Genomic DNA, 27,704 nt, shown 5'->3' on the forward strand with positions numbered 1-27,704 from the left:
TTTCGGGGGTGTAATGGTAACCCTCTGACAGCTAACTTTTTGGCGAGCCTCCTGAAAGGTCGCTGTCAACAGGCTACTGTCATATTGATGCATCGTGCGGGCCACTCGAATATGGCATCCTCTTGTCGCGGCTCACTGCACTTTCACCGGTTTTATAAATTGAGATTAATATGCCGTCTACGGTGAGAGTTTACAGACGGCTGATTGCCACCCCTCCCCACCCCCCACCCCACCCCCCCAAAACACCTTCCCCTCTCTCCTTTCCGAAGGGGCTGTCGGCCTAGCGTTCGAGACGGGTCGGGCGAATATTAATATCCTTTACCCACCCCGCGTCATCCGTTCGCCCGACTTGTTTGTATACATTGACTCCTTGACATTCAAACCCGAGGAATCCTCCCCCGCCAGCTTGGTCGGAGCAGACAGCATGTGAGAGAAAGCGCGTGGGCAAAGTGTCACGGCTGCGCAGTGCCAAGAACAGCTCCACACATTGTTAACAGTCTTCTGTGTATGGAGACGTCTGCCTGGCTGCAGATAGCACCACAGGCTGACCAGTGGCGAGCGGACGGCATCAGAACGACAGTTAATGGCACAGCCGGCCTCGCGTTATGATCGTGCATTTTAATTCCACTTTCTTTCTTTTTTTTCAGTTTAATGATCCAACTTCGGCTGAGATTACTTTCTCTTTCTTTGTGCAGTCATTTATTTTGCCCTCAAGTCAGGAGCCGTCTGGACGTTTGCCACGGACCTTGTAATGATAATAAAACAGATTTCTGACGCTACGAATGTAGGCCAATTTTAGACTTCAGGAAAAAAAAAGAACCTCAAGATTTCCAGAGAATAAAAGCCTTCCTGAAGCTCACATCAATGGCTTGGCTGGTTATTATCTTCCTGCTTCATACTTTCCCAGCGTTTCATTTGTTTCCCTTCCAAGGACTTTTGAAACGGCGCTGCCAATTTGCTGTGCACAGTTTTTACGGATAATTATAAGCCAAATCAGACGCTCTTATGGTGCATCAGCGTTCTCCCAAAATTTCAAGGTGTCTTTCCTAATTCTATTCCTAACATTGTAAATTACATTTACGAACAGTGTGAGCATGACGCAGCTCCGTTCCGCCGAAGTTTCTGGTTTCAGTGTTTTACGGCGGTAATTCGATTTGCTGTACTGTGTTACAGCAGCACCAACAGAATTACGACAGACGAGCAGCGTGTCGCGTATTATCACAGATCAAAAGTAACCCGCAGGTGCGAGGCATACGAAAACAAGCTCCCTGTTTTTTCTTTTTTCAATTAAACCACTATCTCCGTTCATCACGGCCGTGGCTCTTTTGGAGAAGGCGCTCGCCGTGGCCGGGCTTGCTGATGGCTATAGCGGTAGCAGCTCATCAGTTGACTAATTGGAGAGGCTGTCCTCGCAGCGTTCTTTGTTCTGCCCGCTGTTTTGCTCATTTGCTGTGACAAATAGCAAGCCTGTGGAGGATGCAGGACCTGGGTGCTGTCCTGACCTATGACATCTCATTTGTTTGTGATAAATGGCCATTTTCTCAAGGTGCATGGTTCACTTGAGAGGCAATTGCCAGGTATGAGTTGCCTTCTTTTGTGACATCGGGAAAAAAAGAAAGTCGGGCCCTCCGAGACTTGGGCAGTGGCACATCTGAGGTTGTTCTTGCGGTCCCATGTGTAGCACCTTTAGACATAATGATGATGTGCAGTCGCTGCTTTGGTCATGTGTAAACGTATTACATGAGTAGTTAGTGAGTGAAGGTGGTAAAAATTGTTTTGAAGTGTACTTGTGTCATTGCACTACTTGTGGTACAGAGTGCAGGGTGACCGTCTGTGCCGGTATGCTGGTACTGGTGTCATGCAACAGTATTGATTTTCAGAGTAGGACATGTAAAGTTCATAAACAGCCTCAATAAACACACTTATACACTGGGTTAGGAGATATTAGTTCATAATTGACCTCAATAAACACTCCTATGCACTAGAAAAGTAGATATTAATCCATAAGTTACCTCAATAAACACTCACATATGCTAGAAAAGGAGCTATTAGCCCATAAATGACCTAAATAAACACCCTTACACACTAGAAAAGGAGATATTAGCCCATAAATGACCTAAATAAACGCCCTTACACACTAGAAAAGGAGATATTAGCCCATAAATGGCCTAAATAAATGCCCTTACACACTAGAAAAGGAGATATTAGCCCATAAATGACCTAAATAAACGCCCTTAAACACTAGAAAAGGAGATATTAGCCCATAAATGACCTAAATAAACGCCCTTACACACTAGAAAAGGAGATATTAGCCCATAAATGGCCTAAATAAACGCCCTTACACACTAGAAAAGGAGATATTAGCCCATAAATGGCCTAAATAAATGCCCTTACACACTAGAAAAGGAGATATTAGCCCATAAATGGCCTAAATAAACGCCCTTACACACTAGAAAAGGAGATATTAGCCCATAAATGGCCTAAATAAACGCCCTTACACACTAGAAAAGGAGATATTAGCCCATAAATGGCCTAAATAAATGCCCTTACACACTAGAAAAGGAGATATTAGCCCATAAATGGCCTAAATAAACGCCCTTACACACTAGAAAAGGAGATATTAGCCCATAAATGGCCTAAATAAATGCCCTTACACACTAGAAAAGGAGATATTAGCCCATAAATGGCCTAAATAAACGCCCTTACACACTAGAAAAGGAGATATTAGCCCATAAATGGCCTAATTAAATGCCCTTACACACTAGAAAAGGAGATATTAGCCCATAAATGACCAAAATAAACGTCCTTACACACTAGAAAAGGAGCTATTAGCCCATAAATGACCTAAATAAACGCCCTTACACACTAGAAAAGGAGATATTAGCCCATAAATGGCCTAAATAAATGCCCTTACACACTAGAAAAGGAGATATTAGCCCATAAATGGCCTAAATAAATGCCCTTACACACTAGAAAAGGAGATATTAGCCCATAAATGACCAAAATAAACGCCCTTACACACTAGAAAAGGAGATATTAGCCCATAAATGGCCTAAATAAATGCCCTTACACACTAGAAAAGGAGATATTAGCCCATAAATGACACTCCTACACACTAGGAAAAATAGATCTGTATATTACCTCAATAAACATTCATATACACTAGAAAAGGAGATATTAGTCCATGAATGACCTCAGTAAACACTTCTATATACTAGTTTAAGATTAAGATTAAGTGACCCTTTTTAGTCCCACCAACGGGCCTATATAGTAGGAGATATTAGTCTATAAAGCATAGTTCAGTAAAGATACCTATACAACATAATAGATATCAATCACCAATTAATAGGCCTGTACAGTAGGAGATATTAGTCTATAAAGCATAGTTCAGTAAACATACCTACACAACATAATAATAGATATCAATCCCCAATTAATGGGCCTGTACAGTAGGAGATATTAGTCTATAAAGCATAGTTCAGTAAACATACCTATACAACATAATAATAGATATCAATCCCCAATTAATGGGCCTATACAGTATGAGATATTAGTCTATAAAGCATAGTTCAGTAAAGATACCTATACAACATAATAATAGATATCAATCCCCAATTAATGGGCCTGTACAGTAGGAGATATTAGTCTATAAAGCATAGTTCAGTAAACATACCTATACAACATAATAATAGATATCAATCCCCAATTAATGGGCCTGTACAGTAGGAGATATTGGTGTATAAAGCATAGTTCAGTAAACATACCTACACAACATAATAATAGATATCAATCCCCAATTAATGGGCCTGTACAGTAGGAGATATTAGTGTATAAAGCATAGTTCAGTAAACATACCTACACAACATAATAATAGATATCAATCCCCAATTAATGGGCCTATACAGTAGGAGATATTAGTCTATAAAGCATAGTTCAGTAAACATACCTATACAACATAATAATAGATATCAATCCCCAATTAATAGGCCTGTACAGTAGGAGATATTGGTGTATAAAGCATAGTTCAGTAAACATACCTATACAACATAATAATAGATATCAATCCCCAATTAATGGGCCTGTACAGTAGGAGATATTAGTCTATTAAGCATAGTTCAGTAAAGATACCTATACAACATAATAATAGATATCAATCCCCAATTAATGGACCTATACAGTAGGAGATATTAGTCTATAAAGCATAGTTCAGTAAACATACCTACACAACATAATAATAGATATCAATCCCCAATTAATGGGCCTATACAGTAGGAGATATTAGTCTATAAAGCATAGTTCAGTAAACATACCTATACAACATAATAATAGATATCAATCCCCAATTAATAGGCCTGTACAGTAGGAGATATTGGTGTATAAAGCATAGTTCAGTAAACATACCTATACAACATAATAATAGATATCAATCCCCAATTAATGGGCCTGTACAGTAGGAGATATTAGTCTATAAAGCATAGTTCAGTAAAGATACCTATACAACATAATAATAGATATCAATCCCCAATTAATGGACCTATACAGTAGGAGATATTAGTCTATAAAGCATAGTTCAGTAAACATACCTACACAACATAATAATAGATATCAATCCCCAATTAATAGGCCTGTACAGTAGGAGATATCAGTCTATAAAGCATAGTTCAGTAAACATACCTATACAACATAATAATAGATATCAATCCCCAATTAATAGGCCTGTACAGTAGGAGATATTAGTGTATAAAGCATAGTTCAGTAAACATACCTATACAACATAATAATAGATATCAGTCCCCAATTAATAGGCCTGTACAGTAGGAGATATTAGTCTATAAAGCATAGTTCAGTAAACATACCTACACAACATAATAATAGATATCAATCCCCAATTAATAGGCCTGTACAGTAGGAGATATCAGTCTATAAAGCATAGTTCAGTAAACATACCTATACAACATAATAATAGATATCAATCCCCAATTAATAGGCCTGTACAGTAGGAGATATTAGTGTATAAAGCATAGTTCAGTAAACATACCTATACAACATAATAATAGATATCAGTCCCCAATTAATAGGCCTGTACAGTAGGAGATATTAGTCTATAAAGCATAGTTCAGTAAACATACCTACACAACATAATAATAGATATCAATCCCCAATTAATGGGCCTATACAGTAGGAGATATTAGTCTATAAAGCATAGTTCAGTAAACATACCTATACAACATAATAATAGATATCAATCCCCAATTAATGGGCCTGTACAGTAGGAGATATTAGTCTATTAAGCATAGTTCAGTAAAGATACCTATACAACATAATAATAGATATCAATCCCCAATTAATGGACCTATACAGTAGGAGATATTAGTCTATAAAGCATAGTTCAGTAAACATACCTACACAACATAATAATAGATATCAATCCCCAATTAATAGGCCTGTACAGTAGGAGATATCAGTCTATAAAGCATAGTTCAGTAAACATACCTATACAACATAATAATAGATATCAATCCCCAATTAATAGGCCTGTACAGTAGGAGATATTAGTGTATAAAGCATAGTTCAGTAAACATACCTACACAACATAATAATAGATATCAATCCCCAATTAATAGGCCTGTACAGTAGGAGATATCAGTCTATAAAGCATAGTTCAGTAAACATACCTATACAACATAATAATAGATATCAGTCCCCAATTAATAGGCCTGTACAGTAGGAGATATTAGTGTATAAAGCATAGTTCAGTAAACATACCTATACAACATAATAATAGATATCAGTCCCCAATTAATAGGCCTGTACAGTAGGAGATATTAGTGTATAAAGCATAGTTCAGTAAACATACCTATACAACATAATAATAGATATCAGTCCCCAATTAATAGGCCTGTACAGTAGGAGATATTAGTCTATAAAGCATAGTTCAGTAAACATACCTACACAACATAATAATAGATATCAATCCCCAATTAATAGGCCTGTACAGTATGAGATATCAGTCTATAAAGCATAGTTCAGTAAACATACCTATACAACATAATAATAGATATCAGTCCCCAATTAATAGGCCTGTACAGTAGGAGATATTAGTCTATAAAGCATAGTTCAGTAAACATACCTATACAACATAATAATAGATATCAGTCCCCAATTAATAGGCCTGTACAGTAGGAGATATTAGTGTATAAAGCATAGTTCAGTAAACATACCTATACAACATAATAATAGATATCAGTCCCCAATTAATAGGCCTGTACAGTAGGAGATATTAGTCTATAAAGCATAGTTCAGTAAACATACCTACACAACATAATAATAGATATCAATCCCCAATTAATGGGCCTGTACAGTATGAGATATTAGTCTATAAAGCATAGTTCAGTAAACATACCTATACAACATAATAATAGATATCAATCCCCAATTAATGGGCCTGTACATTAGGAGATATCAGTCTATAAAGCATAGTTCAGTAAACATACCTATACAACATAATAATAGATATCAATCCCCAATTAATGGGCCTGTACAGTATGAGATATTAGTCTATAAAGCATAGTTCAGTAAACATACCTATACAACATAATAATAGATATCAATCCCCAATTAATGGGCCTGTACAGTATGAGATATTAGTCTATAAAGCATAGTTCAGTAAACATACCTATACAACATAATAATAGATATCAATCCCCAATTAATAGGCCTGTACAGTAGGAGATATTAGTGTATAAAGCATAGTTCAGTAAACATACCTATACAACATAATAATAGATATCAGTCCCCAATTAATAGGCCTGTACAGTAGGAGATATTAGTCTATAAAGCATAGTTCAGTAAACATACCTATACAACATAATAATAGATATCAATCCCCAATTAATAGGCCTGTACAGTAGGAGATATTAGTCTATAAAGCATAGTTCAGTAAACATACCTACACAACATAATAATAGATATCAATCCCCAATTAATGGGCCTGTACAGTAGGAGATATTAGTGTATAAAGCATAGTTCAGTAAACATACCTATACAACATAATAATAGATATCAATCCCCAATTAATAGGCCTGTACAGTAGGAGATATTGGTGTATAAAGCATAGTTCAGTAAACATACCTATACAACATAATATTAGATATCAATCCCCAATTAATGGACCTATACAGTAGGAGATATTAGTCTATAAAGCATAGTTCAGTAAACATACCTACACAACATAATAATAGATATCAATCCCCAATTAATAGGCCTGTACAGTAGGAGATATCAGTCTATAAAGCATAGTTCAGTAAACATACCTATACAACATAATAATAGATATCAATCCCCAATTAATAGGCCTGTACAGTAGGAGATATTAGTGTATAAAGCATAGTTCAGTAAACATACCTATACAACATAATAATAGATATCAGTCCCCAATTAATAGGCCTGTACAGTAGGAGATATTAGTCTATAAAGCATAGTTCAGTAAACATACCTACACAACATAATAATAGATATCAATCCCCAATTAATGGGCCTATACAGTAGGAGATATTAGTCTATAAAGCATAGTTCAGTAAACATACCTATACAACATAATAATAGATATCAATCCCCAATTAATGGGCCTATACAGTAGGAGATATTAGTCTATAAAGCATAGTTCAGTAAACATACCTATATAACATAATAATAGATATCAATCCCCAATTAATAGGCCTGTACAGTAGGAGATATTAGTCTATAAAGCATAGTTCAGTAAACATACCTATACAACATAATAATAGATATCAATCCCCAATTAATGGGCCTGTACAGTATGAGATATCAGTCTATAAAGCATAGTTCAGTAAACATACCTATACAACATAATAATAGATATCAATCCCCAATTAATAGGCCTGTACAGTAGGAGATATTAGTCTATAAAGCATAGTTCAGTAAACATACCTATACAACATAATAATAGATATCAATCCCCAATTAATGGGCCTGTACAGTATGAGATATCAGTCTATAAAGCATAGTTCAGTAAACATACCTATACAACATAATAATAGATATCAATCCCCAATTAATAGGCCTGTACAGTAAGAGATATTAGTGTATAAAGCATAGTTCAGTAAACATACCTACACAACATAATAATAGATATCAATCCCCAATTAATGGGCCTGTACAGTATGAGATATCAGTCTATAAAGCATAGTTCAGTAAACATACCTATACAACATAATAATAGATATCAATCCCCAATTAATAGGCCTGTACAGTAAGAGATATGTGTCTGTAAACAACCTAAATAAACACTCCTGTAGACTAGAATAAGAGATATTAGCCCAGTGCTGTTGGAGGAAGGTTGTTGTGATGAGAGTTGGTGTTTTTTCTTCGTGTTATTTTGGGGTCTTGGTCTGAAAAAGTGCTCTGCCTTGTTATCCCCATCGTCTTGTAGAGGGGCAGCTTGAGGCCTAGCTGATTGCTGTCGTCCGTTAATGTAATTGTCAGTTTTAATTATCGGGGTTTGCAGAACTCCCCTCATACAGTCAGTGCTGGGCCTGGAATTTTGCCAGAGCGTCTCGCCGGTGGACGCGGACGGCGAGGAAGCCGCCGTTAACCTCTCCGCGCTGGGAGAATGCTTTTTTTGAATATTCGGTTGGTGTATCGGAGGCCGCGCGCCACCGTTGTGTGCCGGCCTGAGCGTGTGTATCTGTGCAGATAAGAGAGCTTTGAGAAGATGTCTCTGAGCCAGAGAGTGGCGGGGAGGGGGGGAATAACATTTGCTTGTCGGGAGATAAACACGCTTAATTAGAATACGCATTTGTTCGGTAATTCTTTCCATAATTGAGATATTTTAATCTCCGAATATGCCGGCTATTTAGAAAAGTCGTCCGCCGCTTCTCGGGGTTGATCTGGAACATAAACTCAGGAAATGTGCTTTGGCACCGCACCAAGACAACAACTTCACCGTTTTTGGATTAGAGCAATCTGCGCAGACAATGGAACTACACAGGCTGTCGCTAATCATTCAGAAACCTCCACCTCTTTTTTTCGTCCCAGGACTTTTTTTTTTAGTTGCAATGCTTTTAGTTTTCCGACACAATGAGGCGGCTATAAATTAAGGCAGGTTTTTTTGTGTGTCTGTGTGTGTTAGTGTGCAGCGGAGTGGCTCCCCAGTGTAATCACACTCCAATCTAGAGAACAAACTCCCGCTCTGCTGTTTAAGTCGATAGCACTTCAGACGGAGGAACAGGAAGTCTCCTGCAGCTCCACGGAGAGATAAAGGCACTGATAGGGGATCGCCGCAGTGCAGTCATTGTGCTGTGTCGAGATGGGCCTTCTGAAACTGATGGGTGCCGCCAATTTCAATCCCAGTGCCTCTCTGCCTGAGAACGGGAAGTGTGGCTCCCGGCGTGGTACTTCAGTGGTAAGACCACTGAAGAGAAAAGACGGAATGAATTTGAGATCGTGCGGACAGATCTCGGTTCGGAATCTATGGGGACGCGACAGTTATTGCCAACATTTTTCAGGTTCTACGGCAGGTTCGATTTGAAGGATGCTACGTACGCTTTGGACACTTCATTAGAGCAAAGAATGATTTATAAAATAGCCAACAAACTCCGAAGAACCGCTTCTCAGACTGCGCTGATTGCGGCTTCATTGGTATTGAAAATATACTTGTTTTCAGGAATGTTAATGGATGGCCAGCGTGGTCTGAGGACTGACTTTCTTGCAGCAGTTGATGTACAGCAGACAGCCGTGAGACACTTGATTAAAGACACAGTAGAAGCTATAGGAAGCAGGGTCCTATTCGTTCTGAGCAGATTTTAAATGGCAGACCTGTTTTATTGATTATTAATACATTGAATACAGCACTGTGGGAAAGTTTTAGCCATCTAAGCAAATGTTTAACCAGTTGACCTCAGCAGTGAGTTTATCACAATATCCATTAGAATAAAGTCGTATTCATAATTCAAATAAACAGAAAAACAATAAACAGTAACCAGAATTTCTTGGGTCCATATTTTTCCTTGACACCTTGACAGCCGCCACAGAGACTTGGTAATATCATCAATTACACCATGAGCTCAATTTACTGAAGCACTGATTGGTCAAACCAGGAGCTGCTTTTTAACTACATATAATACTGGGCTTCCTCGAGGAGAGGCTTGGAGATGAGTAAACAAACACACTGACGTCCAGAAAATCACTGTTTATTATAATATATATATATATAATCATTGCTAATTAATATTCTATACATTTGGTTTATTCAAATATTCACACTTTTCTCAGCAAATAAACACAAACTACACAAATTAATAGATTTTGAAAATGTGTCTTGGGTGCCAAGACTTTCACACAGTACTGTATGTGTAGAACGGACAACATTAGTGGCCTAAGCTGTGAAATGCTTGGAAATCATCAGCAAATCTGCCTTTATAGGGGGAAAAAGCACATAATGTCCAATAAATGGTCATTTTGTGCTTTTTGGGTGCATAATAACATATTTGCCTTATAGTTTTTTATTTCTTAACCTTCCTTATAAGTGATTTTGTTTGTGAACAATTCAGCTGAAAGTGACATGAGAACACTCACCCCACATTCAGTTTCAGACTGGGGGGCTGTTAGTAACACCTGCTAGAAAGTAGTAACTCCATTCCAACACAGTTCATTCGATACTGATTTGTGTTGTACAAGCTGCCCAACCTGAATACGTGAATATATGTGTCAAAATGAATATGATTGGTGTCAAAGTTACTTCTGACAGAAAATAATAAATACCAGCGTGATGCAGTTCATTTACCTGGATGAATGTGAAGGTCTCTTATTGTTTATTTTGGGGGTCTTACTTGTAAAAGCATGTTAAACTAACTCCACCATGTGGAGGCTGTACTTTAGCTGTTGTTTATGTGCTTTGAAACAGCGCCGCTAAAAGGGAGATTAAAATAATACAGGATGAATTATGTCACTTATTCTAGGATTGTCCTGAATACCAGTTTTTGGAGCATGCACGGGTTAACCAGCGCCTCTCGGAGGTGGTCTAACCTGTACAAAGGACAACGTCACGGCCCTAGTAAGGGTCCAGTATTACATTAGCATGACATTGACTACTGTGAACGGGTGGGACATCAGGCGCCCGGGCTGAGGTGGTACATTTCCACATTTTAACAGTACAGTTATAGAGTAAATATAAAACTAGGATGTGCTGAAAGTCAGTGCTGTCACCTCATAGCAAGAAGGGCCTGGGTTCAGTTCCCCATCCAGGCGACCAGGGTGGAGTTCTCCCACGGTCCAAAGACATATGGTCAGGCCGACTGGACATGCTAGGTGTGATGTTTATGAGAATGTACTGTATATGTCTATGTGTCTGTGGTGGACTGGTGACCTGTTCAGGGTGTCTCCTGCCCCTGTGACCCAGGAGGATAAGTGGCGTAGACGATGAATGAATGAATGCATGTTTTCTGGTTTGTTTGTTCAAGGACTTTTATGTTGAAGCGCCTGAATGCGGGTGCAGTGGTGGGTTTTGCGGAGCAGAGCGGAGGGCTGTGTTTTTAGATGTTAGCGCTGTAGAGGCTGTTTTGTCTTGCCGTGTTTGGCGCTGCCTTGTTGACCATGGCCTCAAGTCGTCTAAGTTTCTCCCAAAAACCTGAACGTTACGTCGTTTTGCGGTTCACATTTATACAAGAGGACCGAAAGCACGTTCTGTGACAGCCTGTTTAACTACGTGGCTTTACTCTAGGCCCTGTTCTCCCCTGCATGATCTGCATTTCAGCATCAGGGAACCACAAAAAGGTCTACAGAGGGCCTTTTTATGTGTGTCCTTCTCATAGTATGTTCCTGACCAGTTAGTTGTCATAAATGACAGCTGCCAAACAGAAGGGAAGACTGTGCCACTGCTGACCATAAAAACTAAATGTGTGTTTATTTTGGCTGTAAGTGGATTTATACAGACATTTACAAACATCTGACAGGTTTTTAGCAACTTGTATGTTCTGACCAGAGCGGTATGTTTACTTTATGACCTGAATAAAGATTATGGGCAGAAATACATTGTCATGTAAGGTAGCTGTATTATCTGGTTCAGATGGCTGACTTTTCTGACAGGCCAACAGATGTGGACACTTTGCGTGGCTGTTAGCTAATCATGAAATATTTATAAGACGGTGAAGTGAGCTGCGAGTTTAGCTGTGTGGCTAAGCCACTCCACTGCTACCGCAGCCACCCACTTACTCTGACTACAGTCAGTTCTTCTGCTTTCAGCTCAGCCGCTCTCTTTAGCTTGTATTACCGTCGGGAGATGGAGATTTTATGGAAAACTCCTTTCCAAAGATACGTCAGAAGAGGCCGCTGTACGTTTTTGATGACCATCCTGCGCCTGCGGTTGGTTAGTGTAGTGGTTAACACCTCTGCCTTCTAGACTGGGGTTCAGTCCCCTGTCTAAGCAAACACCCTACACTATACCAATAACAGTCCTTGGGCAAGACTCCTAACATTACTATCGCCTACCTGTGTAAAATGACCAAATTGGAAGTCGCTCTGGATAAGAGCGTCTGCCAAATGCCGTAAATGCAATGGACTGCGAGGCTGATGCTTATGAGGTTGCCTGATCATTTGTGCTGAGCGCCACCTGGTGGATGTAGGAGACAAACATTGGCATTGAAATCTTGCGTGGTGTATTTTCTTAGTTGCCTTCTTTACAAAATAATGTACGGGTTTTTTTTAAATCATGTACTACTTAAATGTTTTTTTTAGATTTGAAACACAAGTGAACACTAGAAGCATAACATTTCACAGAATTCATAATTCAGGTCATCGTGATATGGTGCTGACTCGGTTTGATAAATGGGTCATTCTATAGAAACGTCCAATTTTCTGTCTGTCCATTGGAGTCATTGGTTTTACTGATTGTGATTGGTGTTCCACCTAATAAAGGAAACACCTGTGATGTTTTTAATGAAAGATGCTTTTTTACAAAATGACTGCGACAGAGCATCAAACCACACGTTTTCAGTCATGGAGCATCCACTAAAATATGGAATTTAATCCATTTGTCTTCTATTTTTTCACAGTGACCTCAGAATAAAGTCGGTCACACCAGTGACGTCAGCTAGAAGCTTCATATGAGATCATGAGCCGAATGAGAGAATCTCTGAGAGCTGAGAGACACAGTGGACTCACCATGAGCTTTTCTTCATAGATCCTCAGACAACAGATCAAAGGAGGTCGAGTGACGTCATCGGTGTGACTTTTATTTCAAAATAAGAGATTTTTATAACGCAGTGACACCAGTGACACGACTCCTGGGGATCTTTCATTACATATTTTATAATATTTATTTTTAGTTCGTTTTCTTTATGTCATTTAATTTATATATTTCATAGTCATGTAGATTATTGCAGTTAAAATTGGAGAAAAATGTGTTTTTTCTTCAAAATATGGCCTTTACGCCTTTACATATGACTGATTTAAAAATCAGTATTGCTAAATTGAGGCTCAGGAAGGTGCAATTGTTAAAAAAAAAACATTGTTTTATTTCAAAATATAAATAAACTGTAACCCTGACATGTTTTTTAAGTGTAATATATCTGTAAACGCTAGGAACACAAAAATGGACGACCCATATATCTTTTAATACCGATATTTTAAAATAAGACGTCTAAAAATCTGTCCTTTTATTGGACCATTTTACCAAATTTAGTTCAAACTGTGTTGCCACAGTAAAACCTATGTAAAAACAATGAAGCGTTCAGAACTTATATTGATATTTACAAGGATTGTGTTATGATCCATTTAAACCCAAGGCTTTAGTAGAGATAATACATAACCTAATATATATTTAGCATCATAATCTGTAGAGTATGTTCTATTAAGATGAACCCCAACTCATTTTACACTTGTGAAAGCAATGATTACCTTTGATTTTATGTCTTTTGAAGCGAAGTTAAAAGATTGAGATTTTTAAAAAGGCGGAGCCTTATTTAAGCCACACCCTGCATTTTAGAGCAGGACGTGAGACCGCATGCCTGTCCCTGATGGCCACATGGTGAGCAGTTAGATCCCATTGTTTTGATGTAAACGTGTCCAAAATCGGAGAATTGTCACTTCGGGAATCATATTTTCTGCAATGAAGTAAACCTTTTTGTGTTTTAGTGAAAAATAATATGATTTTTTTTGTGTGTTTTTGAGTTCTGAGCTAAAGTTGTCACTACCGAACCATTTGGTGTAGTTTCCGTAGAGTTCTGATTGTTTTAGTGCTGACAAAATGGAATATTTAGTCATTTGTTTTAATAAAGTAAACATAATTAAGGTATAGAGTCGTTTAAAGCAACAGGACTTTCGTCTAAAGTCCAAGATCAGTTAAAAACCCAAAATATGTTTCATCTCTGACTTGATAGAATCCTCCATGAACACTTTCCCTCCTTTCTCTCCTTTTGAGGTAAAGAGGACGGGGGTCTCCCTCACCGTGGGCTTGTTTGCTCACCGTTTTAAACCGAGTCCAGTCTGTTGAATGCATTGAATTCAGAGGCCTGTACTGAACGAAACAGTCCAGTGTTGTGTTTTTTACACTCCTACTAATCCGCATCACCTTAAAGACTCTCCCGGAGGTTATTTTTGGACTGTAGTATTTTTATTAATGCAGTATTTGTAATACAGCATTTTGTTTCCAGTATGGCCAGTGAGCGTGTGACACAGAGGATTTGCGCTACATTACCAGCCATTTGTGTTTTGGCGTCTACTATTAAAAGTCGACTCGGGCTCAGGGAGCACACAATACTTCTCATTACCGCTGGTGTTTGAAATGGGATTTTAGGAGGGAAGTCTGTTCACTTAACCTCGGCGAAATTATGAACACTTTACTGGAAAGACGTCGGGGAGATAAATCGGTCCTTGGGAAATGGCAAGCAATTAAAAGTATATTAGCTGTTCAAGGCCAAAAATAATTAAAGCTCTCCTACCATTGTGTTTTAGAAAATAGCTGCAGGCAGCAATCATAAGAGGTGCACCCAGTCAAAAGTCGCAGCATACATTAAGCGCTCTGCCGTGCCCCGGCCACAGTAGAAGCAGAAATGTGCTGCCTTCAAAGCGCCCCTTTGATTTCATGCTTTCCGTTTTTCCGAGTCATAGCTTCCTCTTTTTTTTTTACCTAGTGGGCTTAGAGCGTCTTGTATTACTGATTTTCCCAAAAAAAAAAAAAAAAAACCTGATTGGATCTGCATATTTAATCGCATGCTGGAAATTCTATCACACGGCCAGAACAAATGGAAGCGGAGCGCAGATGAATATTCCCTCGTCGACTCGTTACCGCCGTGCAAGGATACACAGATCGAGATAGCTGAGCCCACTGCACGCCGGCCCCCGAGGAAGCACAGCACACAAAGGAAAAGTGGAAAATCGTGGAAGAGTGAAGGGAAAAAGGCGACAGCTTAGTTTAGCTGAATAAACATAACAGGGAAAACTGATGTCTGGTTGAATATGGTTCATACGTGGAAATGAAGCTGCAGAAGCAGCCCTGTTTGAGGTCATGTTTGTGATGTCACATTTACATAGAACACTTTGACCTACAGCAGTTTGGCCCCACCTCTTCCCAGTGAGGTGACAGAGGGTGTTAACACAGATAACACAGATCAATAGAGAAAAGACAAAAAATGAATTATGATGGGCGCAGAAGCCCATATTCACCGGTCAGGCATAACATCATGACCACCTCCCTGTTTCTGCGCTCACTGTCCACTTTATCAGCTCCACTTACTGTATAGCTGCACTCTGTAGTTCTACAGTTACAGACTGTAGTCCATCTGTTTCTCTGATACTCTGTTACCCTGTTCTTCAGTGGTCAGGACCCCCATGGACCCTCACAGAGCAGGTGCTATTTGGGTGGTGGGTCATTCTCAGCACTGCAGTAACACTGACGTGGTGTTGGTGTGTTAGTGTGTGTTGCGCTGGTGTGAGTGGATCAGACACAGCACTGCTGCTGGAGTGTTTAAACACCTCAGTGTTGCTGCTGGACTGAGAACCAAAAATATCCAGCCAACAGCGTCCTGTGGGCAGCGTCCTGTGACCACTGATGAAGGACTAGAGGATGACCAACACAAACGGTGCAGCAGCAGATGAGCTGTCGTCTCTGACTTTACATCTACAAGGTGGGAGTGTCTAATAGAGTGGACAGTGAGTGGACACAGTGTTTAAAAACTCCACTCGAACCAGCACAACACACACTAACACACCACCACCACCACATCAGTGTTACTGCAGGGCTGAGAATGACCCACCACCCAAATAGTACCTGGTCTGTGAGGGTCCATGGGGGTCCTGACCACTGAAGAACAGGGTAACAGAGTATCAGAGAAACAGATGGACTACAGTCTGTAACTGTAGAACTACAAAGACCAGCTATACAGTAAGTGGAGCTGATAAAGTGGACAATGAGCGTAGAAACGAGGAGGTGGTCATGATGTTACGCCTGACCGGTTGCACCCCAACAGCATATATAATAAAAATAAAGGAAATTCTTAAATAGTATGTTTTAAAAAGCCAAAGACAAATGTAGAATATGGTCCTTATTGAGGCCGTTGAGAGTGCTGGTGCTAATGTGGAGCCAGGATTTCACCAGCCTGCCCGCTGCAGGCCTGTGTCTTCCCCACCGTTTCTGCCGCTGTCTGGAGTCCGTCTCGCTGCTGGACAAGTCTCAGCGGGCTGGATGTGCTCAGAGGCGCTTCTTTCCACTTCAACGGGATTTGTGCGGACGAGACGAGTGCTCGGCGAGCACCACGGAAACATTATACTGCCCCCCTGGGAGGCGGGATAGATCGAGGCTTTATCTGCTTTCTGATCGCGCCCTTGCCTGGCGCTCGCTTGTTTGTCACGGCTGCACATTTCAGAGTGGAAATGACATTGATATTTGTAAATATCAATAGAGAAAATGAGGGTTTCCAGGGATGGAAATGTTTTTTTGCTCATTTATGCGGTGGTTCTTGCTGGGAGGGAAAATTTTGCATATTGTTGGAACGTGCTGGGATGAGAAAAAGCAGAAACACCAGGCAATTTGATAAACAGGTGCTTGTGTACCTGCTGGGTTTGCAGTATGAAACCCTTTAGTGAAAATACTAGTTGTAGGGCAGCGGTGCGGCGCTCATTTATAATACACATAACGCTGGCCCTGCGTGGCCTACTGCTTTGCATGTCCAGTAGTGGTGGTTAAGCTTGGGACAGGGTCCAGAACCCTTAATGTATCATCAACCATCCATTCAGAGTCTTTATCCTCTTTAACTCACTGGGTGTGTTTTAAAGAGCTTTGCTAGGTCAGTAGTTACAGTAGTGCTCAGGGAATTAGCCGTTTTCCAGGTTGTCCCATTGTCAGTTTTGTCCAATTGCTGCATTTCGCCTTAAAAAATTGTGCCAGTCAGCCGTGCTGGAGTGGGTAATCGGGAGAGCCGGGAGATTTCTTGGTGTATCGACAGCATTGCGGGCCAAGTAATATGAGCTAATGTTTAAATTCATGCATATACATGCAAGTGTATATCTGAAGTCATTTAAGGGTTAAACCAGGTAAAGTTTATACTGTGGCTCTATTTAAGGTGGAATAGAAACTCCACCAAGAAAATTTGGCACAATGGTGTGAATCTGATACAACTAAAATGGTAAAATGGTAACTTTACAGGAGAAGGAAAAAACAGACTTTACGTTTAATGTGAGTCGATGGAACTGGACATTTTTTCCAAGTCATTTTAGGCACTTTCTTTTAGTCCTTTCATCATGAAAATGACATATAATGTAAAAGACAACAGGCATTTTCAAATTATGTCAAAAACTGAAAAATGTCAAAAATGGAGGTTTTGTTTTTTTGTGTGTGTGTGTGTGTGTGTGTGTGTGTGTGTGTGTGTGTGTGTGTGTGTGTGTGTGTGTGTGTGTGTTTTCTCTTCGACTCCAGTTCATTTTAACCAAGACTGCCCCAGAGCTGGTGATAAAGGAATACACCAGAGACTAAACCATCCTTAACCCTAGTTTACCCAGTTTTTACAGCAGCTACACTTTACAGTGATTTACCAAGTCATGTCAGCTTAGCTTGACAAGCAATTACAGCCGACTGACGTTTCAGTGCTTCTCACCATCAGACAGACGGTTTCACATGATGACGGGTGAGAGCAAACTCAGAGTGATGTACTGTGGAAATCACTACTGTAATCATATTTACATAAATTACATGAATTCATAAATCTTTGAAAAGAAACATTAAGAGATTTTTGCCGGCTCATACAACTTTCCCATTCCACCTTAAAATTCCACCTTAAATGGTGCAGCAGTTACTTTCATGATGGTGTGTAGGCACCAGAAAGTAAATGCAGCACCATTTAAGTTGGAACAGACGTTTCGAATGGCGGGAGAATAATCACCGTCGATTGCAACCTTCATCATGAAGAAAACGTAGAGTTGGGGTGCGGAGCGGTTGCGGTGTGTAGAGGCAGGCGTATTGAGTGTGTGTGTACAGTAGCGGGTGAGTAGCATTAGAAGTGTTTAAAGCTGCTAAATAAACAAACACACTCCTGAAACTCAGATTCTTTACTGTATGACACACTCCCCATCGAAATGGGCCTTGGGCCAGTTACGATAAAAAACAAACAAAAAAAAAAAGTTGACAAAAAAGTCAAAAGAGTCAAAGAGGCGATTTAAAGTATTTTGACTCTCGGAGTCATGGGACAAGGGTCGATCCCAACTCCCAGACTTGTCTACCTCAGAAGTTTATTTTTTCAAATTTTGAATAAAAAATTGACCAATAATAAAGATTTTTGTTTCAGCAAGGCGTGTAGTTGTCTGTAACTGCCACAGATGGCAGTACATTACACTTATAAAGACACGTTAGGGTTAATTTTTCAGTTATTTTAACAATTACACCTTCTTCAGCCTCAATTTAGCAACATTGGTTTTTAAATCAATTATACAGAATTCCAATTACCACAGACGGGCTCGTCCCCAGTCACGTGTGAAGGCTGACGTCATATTTTGAAGAAAAAAACTTATTTTTCTGCAATTTTATCTAATCTCTACATGACTATGGAATATATCAATTAAATGACATAAATAAAAAAATGCCAAATGAATATAAAATATATAATGAAAGTTCCCCAGGAGTCGTGTCACTGGTGTCACTGCGTAACTAAAACTCTTATTTTGAAATAAAAGTCACGCCGGTGACGTCACTTGACCTCCTCTGACCTGTTGTCTGAGGATCTATGGAGAAAAGCTCATGGTGAGTCCACTGCGTCTCTCAGTTCTCAGAGATCTTCTCATTCAGCTCATGATCTCATATGAAGCTTCTAGGTGACGTCACTGGTGTGACCGACTTTATTCTGAGGTCACTGTGAAAAAATAGAAACACAAATGGATTAAATTCCATATTTTAGTGGACGTTCCCTGATGGACAGCGTGTGGTTTGATCTTCTGTAAAATGCAATGATCATTAAAAAACGTCTCTGGTGTTTCCTTCATTATGTGGAACACCGATGACGACCAGTAACACCAGTGACTCCTATGGAGAGAGAAGTGGTCGTTTGTGTAGAACCACCCTAGTACAGATAGTACAATTGATAAATTTGATAAACATTCGAAACAAATACACATTTACCGCTTTTATAAACCCACACTCTTCCTTTGAGAAACAGACGTTTGCTCATTAGTCACCGGCAGCCCACAGCTGCCAGCTCTGCACACCAGGCTCGCTGGACGTTGTGCTTCAGCACCTTGCAAGATTTTCACGATTGGAGGCGTCTGTTAAGACCGAACTCCAGAGTTTCCTTTCGTTCTGGATACTCTAGCATGTTGTCAGTTCATTTATAACTGAGAATGAAAAGACGTGGCTGAGTTTATCGCGTGCTCTGGCGTGACGCAGTGAAAAACCTTCACCGCTTCCTCGTTCACTGACCAAACTCTGACCAAATTGCAATTTCTTGCACTGCTTACTGCTCTTACAGTGGGAAAACACGGCAGCATGCAGGGCAGCGGACCAGGATCTGGAACAGCTCTGCTGGCTCGGTAAAGCCGGCACCACGCTGACTGTATTCCGCTGCTGGTCCACCCTCGGACCACCCAGACTGTTCTGCCTACAAGAGCTAACTAGTGTTTGATCTCCTCAAACAGATTTACACAGCCTTTTATTTGGGACAATCAACTAAGAGGAATATCACAAACTACTGAGAGGAAAGAAATGACTAGGCCTAAGACAAACTGATTTTGTTGAACATGTTGCTGATGCTGCACTAGACTGGTTACAGCTGTAAAACTGGCTTTTTATGATGTTACTGAACTAAACTAATTTACAAAAGAAATGAAGGAAAAATAAGAAAATTGGACCTTGTGTGGAAAATGAGTGATGAAAACTGCCGCCTTTGTCTGCCATCAGTGGGCTGCCTGGAAAACGTTGAGCAAAAAGCCAGTGTCCGGCCAGCTTTCCCATCGGTGGGCCCACAGTGGCCTACTATCCCCTTGCTGTCTTGGAAAACGGCGTGGTTAAAGTAAGCTGACCTGGTTAGCAGATGATAGATGTCACAGCATCCATGTCACACATAATTCGATCCGTTTTTCAATGTTCCTGGTACCGCTGACCTGACCAGTGCCTGAATTTGTATTACATACTGATTCACCATGTATGGAATTAGTTGTCCAATCAAAACAGCCCTAGGGTATCTGGTGAGGGTGCATGTCCTTATTGATCAGTAAACCGGATCAGCATGTGGAACTGGAGCTATCACTGTGTGAAAGAAGCTGCCTTTATTGTTGGATGCACCGCAGCAGTTTGTGAGCACGTACATTCACCTCACTATCTAAATGCTTAGTAAGAAATGAACAGCCTAGCACGACCTCATCGACCAGCTGTCCAGGTGATGTTGTGGATGTCGCAGCATCCACCTCGCACATAATGCAGTCAGCTTCCGTCCAGTGCTCCTGGTTCCGTTGACCTAACCAGTGTCCGCATTCGTGTTACCTTCCGGTTCACTGTGTATGGAATGAAAACATAGCTGTTAATAAAAAAGCCCTGGAGTTTGAGGCATCTGTTAAAATTTGAGGCGTCTGTTAAAATTTGAGGCATCTAAAATGCAGTAAACGTCATTCTCACTTTGCGTTTGTCTTCTTCTTCTTTCGGCTGCTCCCTTTAGGGGGCGCCACAGCGGATCATCTGCCTCCATCTGGCCCTATCCACTGCCTCCTCTACTTTTACACCAACCATCTCCACGTCCACCTTCACTACATCCATAAACCTTCTCTGAGGTCTACCTCTTCTCCTTCTACCCGGCAGCTCCATCTCCAACATTCTTTGCCCAATATCTCCACTATTCCTCCTCAACACATGTCCAAACCATCTCAACCTGGCCTCTCTGGCTTTATCTCCAAACTGCTCCACCTTCACCGTCCCTCTGATCTGCTCATTTCTAATCTTTCTCACCTTGCGTTTGTATTAATTATTAATGGAATTTGTCACTCTACAAATCAAAATAAAAGCCCTCTCAGTGAAGTGTGGCAGCATGTCAGAATAAAAGCCCTGTGCCGGAGTGCTTTTCTAGTTCTAATGTGCTGGTAACTATGTAAGACTTTTAGTAATGTAACGTACGCTGTAAAAACTTTGGGTGATTTTGAGCTCAAAATGAGATTAAGATGTCTATAGCAAACAGCTGATGTCCATAGCCCTGAAATAAACGAGAAGAATGTGGTTTAATATGAAAAACTGAATTTTTTAAATTTTACAGATGCTCTTCAGGTGGGCAGCAGTTTTTTCTAGTTTGAGGAAAAGCATAACGTCACTGCGAGGCCCTTGGGGATCTCCACATTAAGCAGTGTCCTCATCCTTGTGAGAAAAGAAGAGAAAGCAAGGGCCTCTTTAATTCATTAGCAGGATATTAGGATTAACCGAGCCAAGTATAGCTAAATTAAAGTTTGGTGTAATACTTAATTTAAATAAGTGAACAATTGTGTAAGATCTGCCAAAAGCGGTCACAAAATTCCTCTTTTAAAAAGCCGTTAATTAGTAAAATGTCTTTAAACAGCTAGATCAACTTTTGGAACGAAGCTGATTCAATTGTAACAGTATATTTTATGAGTTAGACGCATTTTAAACCAAGTAGCGGTGCTCTGATTGATATCCTGAAGCCAGGTTTTGGGAGGAAATCTTCTTTTGGGCTTTGTTAGATCATATAAACATGACAGCATTGGGAAAACACCTATTTAGAAGAGAAGAGACGGAAGACGCTTTCTTGGCCTCTGTTATAAAGTTAAGAATCTATCAGTTCTGTCTGTTTGCCTTTCCCTGTCTGTGCGGCCTCCGTCATCACGCAGGCGTGTTTGAGTGTGTTTACCTCTCTGTGGCGTCCTAAACACTGCGTAACACACAGTCGCTCCTGGAGGCGCAGAGGCACAGATAGGCTTTCCTGATGATTCATGCTCATGCTTTCGTCTGCATGGGAGGAAGTTGAAAAGAGCGTTGCCTCTTCCCCAGCTAGTGCCGAAATAGCTGCTGATGAAAGCTGGCTCTCTCCCAGAAAGGTAAACTCCTGTCACTGTGCTCAAATCCAGCACAACACTGCGTTACATAATGTCCAAATAGAGCAAATGCAAATGCATCAAGTGCAGGTTTGAGAAAAGTGTGTGTAGTGCTTTGCATGTTAACTCCAGTCTGCATGTACTTTTAATAGTGCGGCTATGATGGATTAGTTCACTCTGCACTCATAAATGAACACTTATGATAGCTAATCAGTCTGTCTTTCACCAGCCCTCTGCAGCCTGGGGGCTTGAGGGTCTTGCACTAAGTGGTTTAAGCGGAATACACAAGTACTATTCACCTTTACTCCGTGCACATTATAAGCTGCGCTTTCCTTCAAGGTCCACTTTATGGGTGCACAATTGCAGGTTGTAGCTCATCTGCTGCTCCACGCCATTCATCACTGGTCAGGATCTCTAGTGTCCAGATATTATTTGGGCAGTGGCCTATTCAGCACGGCAGTGGTGATGTGGTGCAGGTATGAGTGTATCAGAGCGTATCAGCTGGGTTTTTTTTTACACACATCAGCGTTACTGCTAGCTTCAAAGTGGTCAGAATCTGACCATTGTAGAAGGCCTAGAGCAGCGGGGCCCAAACCCTGCGATGGGGGGGGGCAGGCGTGTTTGTGGTGGAGTGTGAGCCAGTTGTGAAATTACTCACAGTGAGCCTGATGACCGTGACTGCTGAGTTATTTCAGCAGAGGATAATGTATTTGATAAGGTATTGGATGTCAGTTCGCCTTAACGGCTGGGAGGTGGGAGCGGGACCAAACGTTTCAGTTACGAGTGGGAGGAGGATAAATGATTCCGATTTCTGTGGAAGCGGGTCTCAAAAAGCAGTCCCATGCAGACCGCTACTGGAGGAAGCAGACCAGGGCTGGAGACCACAGCTACAGACCGCCATAGCTGCTAATTAGGTTACGGCAATGCAGCCATGAGTAGTAATCATGGGGTGAAAGCACCACACACGAATATGCAGCATAATGGAGGCTTCTAAGCCTTTATACAGACAGAACATAAATGATGGGCAGTCAGAGTTTCTAAAACGACCTTAACATTTAATGGTGGACGTCTTGTCTGTGCTGACCTCCTGACCTTGGTATAAGTACCTGTCATAGCACCAGTCAAAAACCCTGGAAAGCATAATTTTCTCTTTCTATAGTCTATTATTATCATTTCCATTCAAACCCTCTCCTTGGAGATGATTTATAATGCCTCGGTGGTGCATACAGTCCTCAGTCTTGACCAATTCAGCAGTGACATTCAATACTACAAGTGCGGAATTTGTCTTGCCATCTACTTGTCAAAGCAGCGCAGCGCTGCATTCATTGTAATTAATATCATTAATAAATTCTTCACCATTGCATTACGTTAATTCTTGTTCACTTATTAGGCTTAATTTTGGAATTGCAGGGCGATGAGACATTCTGATTACAATCATGCTCCATCACACAATGATAAATGAGCAAATAATGAATCTCTGAACGTCTGATAAATGTGCCCGATTAGACGAAACGCAAGCGTTAGTGATCTATCAGAATTCTCTCAAATCGACCAGTCCGGCGTAAATATAGATCTGTAGCTGGACCGGTGGCAGGAGCGTTTCTGACAAGGTGCTAAATTTACTTTGGATGACAGAAATATCCTGGCTTCAGCTCCGCTTTTTTCTCGCTCCCTCCCTCTCGCTGTGTAATCATCAAAGTTTTAAGCTGGCAGAATATAGAAGAATTAAGCTGCTTGGATAACATTCTGATGAGCCCTCTTGCCGAGTCCTGCAAAGACGATTTGAATATCTTTGAGTATTTTCAATGTTCAGAAGAGCAGAATTGATTCATTAATGAGGTATTATTTGAAAGTTCCTATTTTAAGCGAAGGGGGCGAGGGTATTTAGTATTCAGAGACAGCCCAAGATATTCTTTTGGGCTCGTGCTCTTCAGCCCGAGCAGCAGCAGATAAACGGCTAGGAGAAAAAAAATGTAAATATATGCTCTTTGCATATAACCTGGTGAAAATAAGAGCAGCGTTTATCCGGAGGTTGCCTGCCTCACGGATCTCGAGCCAACTTTAAAGCCACGGATTTGAGTGTGAGCGAAAGGACGTCGGTGCAGGCTACAGCTCCGGGGCAGGAACACCTCACGCGGACGCGTCCTTCTGCCTGGCTCAAGGACGCTAAATCCTCCGAGAGCTGAGGTGCTGCATGTTTCCTTTACCATAGGTGTAAATGGTCAGTATGTTTCCGTTAAACCCCTAGGGGGCGCTGTGATGGCCAGCGGCGATAAAAGCATGTTGCAGTTTTATATGATCTATTTCCGATGTGCAGTTCATCATGTTGTGTTCTGTACCACACCTGTGTTTGTGAGTAGGAGAGATATTTTATAACTTTATTACAATTTTTGAATTTCCGCGAAACATTTTTGTCACATTTTTGTCGTTATTGCCATTGAAACGAATGGAAAAAGGTCAGACTTGAATTTGACAAAATCGAATGTGAAAGTGACTCATTTAATAACCAGTTAATTCAATTAGATACAGTGCTGTGAAAAAGTATTTGCCCCCACCTGATTTTTTTTTTTTCTATTTTTGCTAATTTGTCCCATTAGTTTCAGATCATCCAGCTGGCTTTAATATAAGACAGCGTCTTAAGCGTAAACACAAATGCAGCTTTTAAATGATAAGTACATTTATTAGAGATCGATGTATTCCAAACCTGTGTCACTCGTGTGAAAAAGTAATTGCACCCCTAAACCCAAAATCTGATTGGGCCACCCTCTGCAGTAACAACTGCAGTCAAATACTTGAGACAACTTGCAGTGAGTGTTGTGCATCACTGTGGAGGCGATGTGGCCGACTATTCTTTGTAGAATTGTTTTTAATTTGGCTGCATTGGAGGGTTTTTGAGCATGAACTGCCAATGTAAGGTCTTGCCTCCGCATCTAAAGTCAGGACTTCGATTCTTTTGAGCCATTCAGAGGTGGACTTGGCTTGGTTGCTTGATCACTATCCTGCTGCACTCGAGCTTTAGGTCACTAACTGACAGGCGGACGATTTCCTTGAGGATTTACTGATAGAGAGCAGAATTCATGGTTGTCCAGGTCCTGCAGAAGCAAAGCAGCTCCAGGCCATCACACTACCACCACCGTGTTTCACTGTTGGTATGATGTTCTTGGAGCAATGCAATATTAGTTTTACGCCAGATGTAACAGGACCCATGTCTTCCACCTTTGGCTCATCAGCTCACAGAATATTATCTCAAAAGTCTCAGAAGTCATCTAGATGTTTTTTGGCAAATATGAGATGAGCCTTTGTGCTCTTTTTGGTCAGCAATGGACCCGGTTTCTGTCCAGTGTCTTCCTTATTGTGGATTTGTGTGGCTGCGGGTATTTAGATGTTGGTGCCCTCTCAGATGTTTGTTTGGGTTCTTTTGTGACCTCCTGAATGAGCCGTTGATACGCTATTGGTGAAATTTCAGTAGGCCGGCCACCCCTGGGAAGGTTCACCACTGTTCCAGGTTTTCTCCAATTGTGGATAATGGCTCTCATTATGGTTAACTGGAGTCCCAGAGCCTCAGCGATGGCTTTGTAACCCTTTCCAGATTTCAGTGACTGCAGTGTTTTGCATCTGTGTTTGAATCTCTTTAGAATGTGGCATCATTTGCTGCTTTTAGAGACGTTCTAGCTGCTTCACATCTCCAGACAGGCTCTATTTAAGTGATGTTTGGATTCAGCAGGTCTGGCCATAATCATGTCTGGGTGTGGCTGGTGAAACTGAACCCTGTAGTCTTTGAAAATAACATTCTCTACAGTGAACACATTTCAATACACAGTTGCTATTTATTTGAGAAAAAAAGAAAACTTTTGCACAGACCATATTTACTGTTAAATAAAAAAGGCACATTTCAATTTTTTCCAGGCAAGTCGAAATTGTGCCCAACATTTTGAAGAAAGCTGCCTTGATGCATTAACTCATTTACACTTAGAGTGTATTACAGCTTTTGCAAGTCACCGTACAAAATACTAAATACTGCTTTTTAGTTGGAAAAAAAATGTTTGTGTCAAATTTGGAATAAAATGCGATTAATTGCGATTCACTGTGCTGAATAATGTGGTTAGTCATGATTAATTGTTTTAATTATTTGGCAGCCTTTGTAATTACATATAAATAATGCATTGTAAATTTATAGTTAAAATATAGCTAAACGACAACAACACCTCTAGGCTTTTAAGGGTTAAAGCCAATTAACTGTGAGAAATAAAGCGATTAATCACAACTATTTTGATCATTTGACAGCCCTAAGCACAGACCACATTACATAACATTACATTCTTTATATGTAATGTAAATCAAATGTATAGCAAAATAACAGTGATGCCTCTAGATCTCGAAGAGTTAAGGGGTACTTATTGCTGTGCTGTGGTCAGTACCGATCAGACAAGCGTGCCTGTGCTTAGGTGGACGGCCCAGCTGTGAGAATTGGACAACCGCTGAATATGTCAGCTGTGCTGTCTCTGTGCTGGGAGGGTGATGGCTACGCCGAGGGAAGTGAAGGCTAATCTTTCACTGGAGAGGAGTCAAAGAGCTGACACCTGAAAGAGAGAGAAAGAGAGCGAGTGGCACAGCCAGGGCGAGAAAGAGAGTCTGGTGGGAGTGTTTATGCATTTCCTTTAGTCTGATGGGCTCGGGCACTATCTTCACTCTCTGACATCTCGTTAATTCTGACCAATACAATATTTAATGAAGCTGCAAATTGCAAAGTAGGTCAGTGGAAGAAAACAAACAACAACAAAGGCATATGGCTGCTGCCGCCTTGCTGAATCCTCCTGGAACACGACGGTGACCTCAATCAGGCCTCAGTGGCTTTTGTCACTTGCGTCTGGCTTTTTCTCTTCTGAATGAGGCTGGCATAATGGAAACCACCGTCTTTTGCCTTGCCTCTAATACAGCACATTATGGGAGGAGAGGGTGCGAGACAGTGACAGCGGCCGGGAGTGATGGCCGAGTGTGTTTCGATGAGACGGCTCTTTCAGCGCTCGTGGCCTTTGATGGCATATTAGCGAGCCTTGCGTTTGTGCCAGGCAGTCGAGGTGGGGATCAGTCTCACTGGAGGTGTCTCTGCACAGTTTGGGGTGCGAGTCCTGGCCCTGGTCTGGCTTCAACATCCCGGCTCCTTTGGACATCCCCGC

General features: G+C 40.8%; 1 protein-coding gene across 7 annotated transcripts in view; it reads left to right on the plus strand.

Annotated features, from left to right (window-relative positions):
- The window catches only part of rbfox1 (RNA binding fox-1 homolog 1), a 398,218-nt gene that overhangs the window by 19,145 nt on the left and 351,369 nt on the right, over window positions 1-27,704 (plus strand). The window contains exon 1 of one of the 7 annotated variants that reach the window (XM_037544777.1): window positions 24,731-24,748. The exons of the other annotated variants lie outside the window; for them this stretch is intronic. Within the exon in view, the coding sequence (XP_037400674.1) occupies window positions 24,746-24,748 (3 nt within the window). The 5' untranslated portion in view covers window positions 24,731-24,745. Of the gene's footprint in view, window positions 1-24,730; window positions 24,749-27,704 lie in introns of those variants that run through there. 7 annotated transcript variants of the gene reach the window in all.

This window comes from Pygocentrus nattereri, chromosome 14 (genome assembly GCF_015220715.1).
Source record: "Pygocentrus nattereri isolate fPygNat1 chromosome 14, fPygNat1.pri, whole genome shotgun sequence".
In the NCBI taxonomy this organism is placed as follows: Eukaryota; Metazoa; Chordata; class Actinopteri; order Characiformes; family Serrasalmidae; genus Pygocentrus; species Pygocentrus nattereri.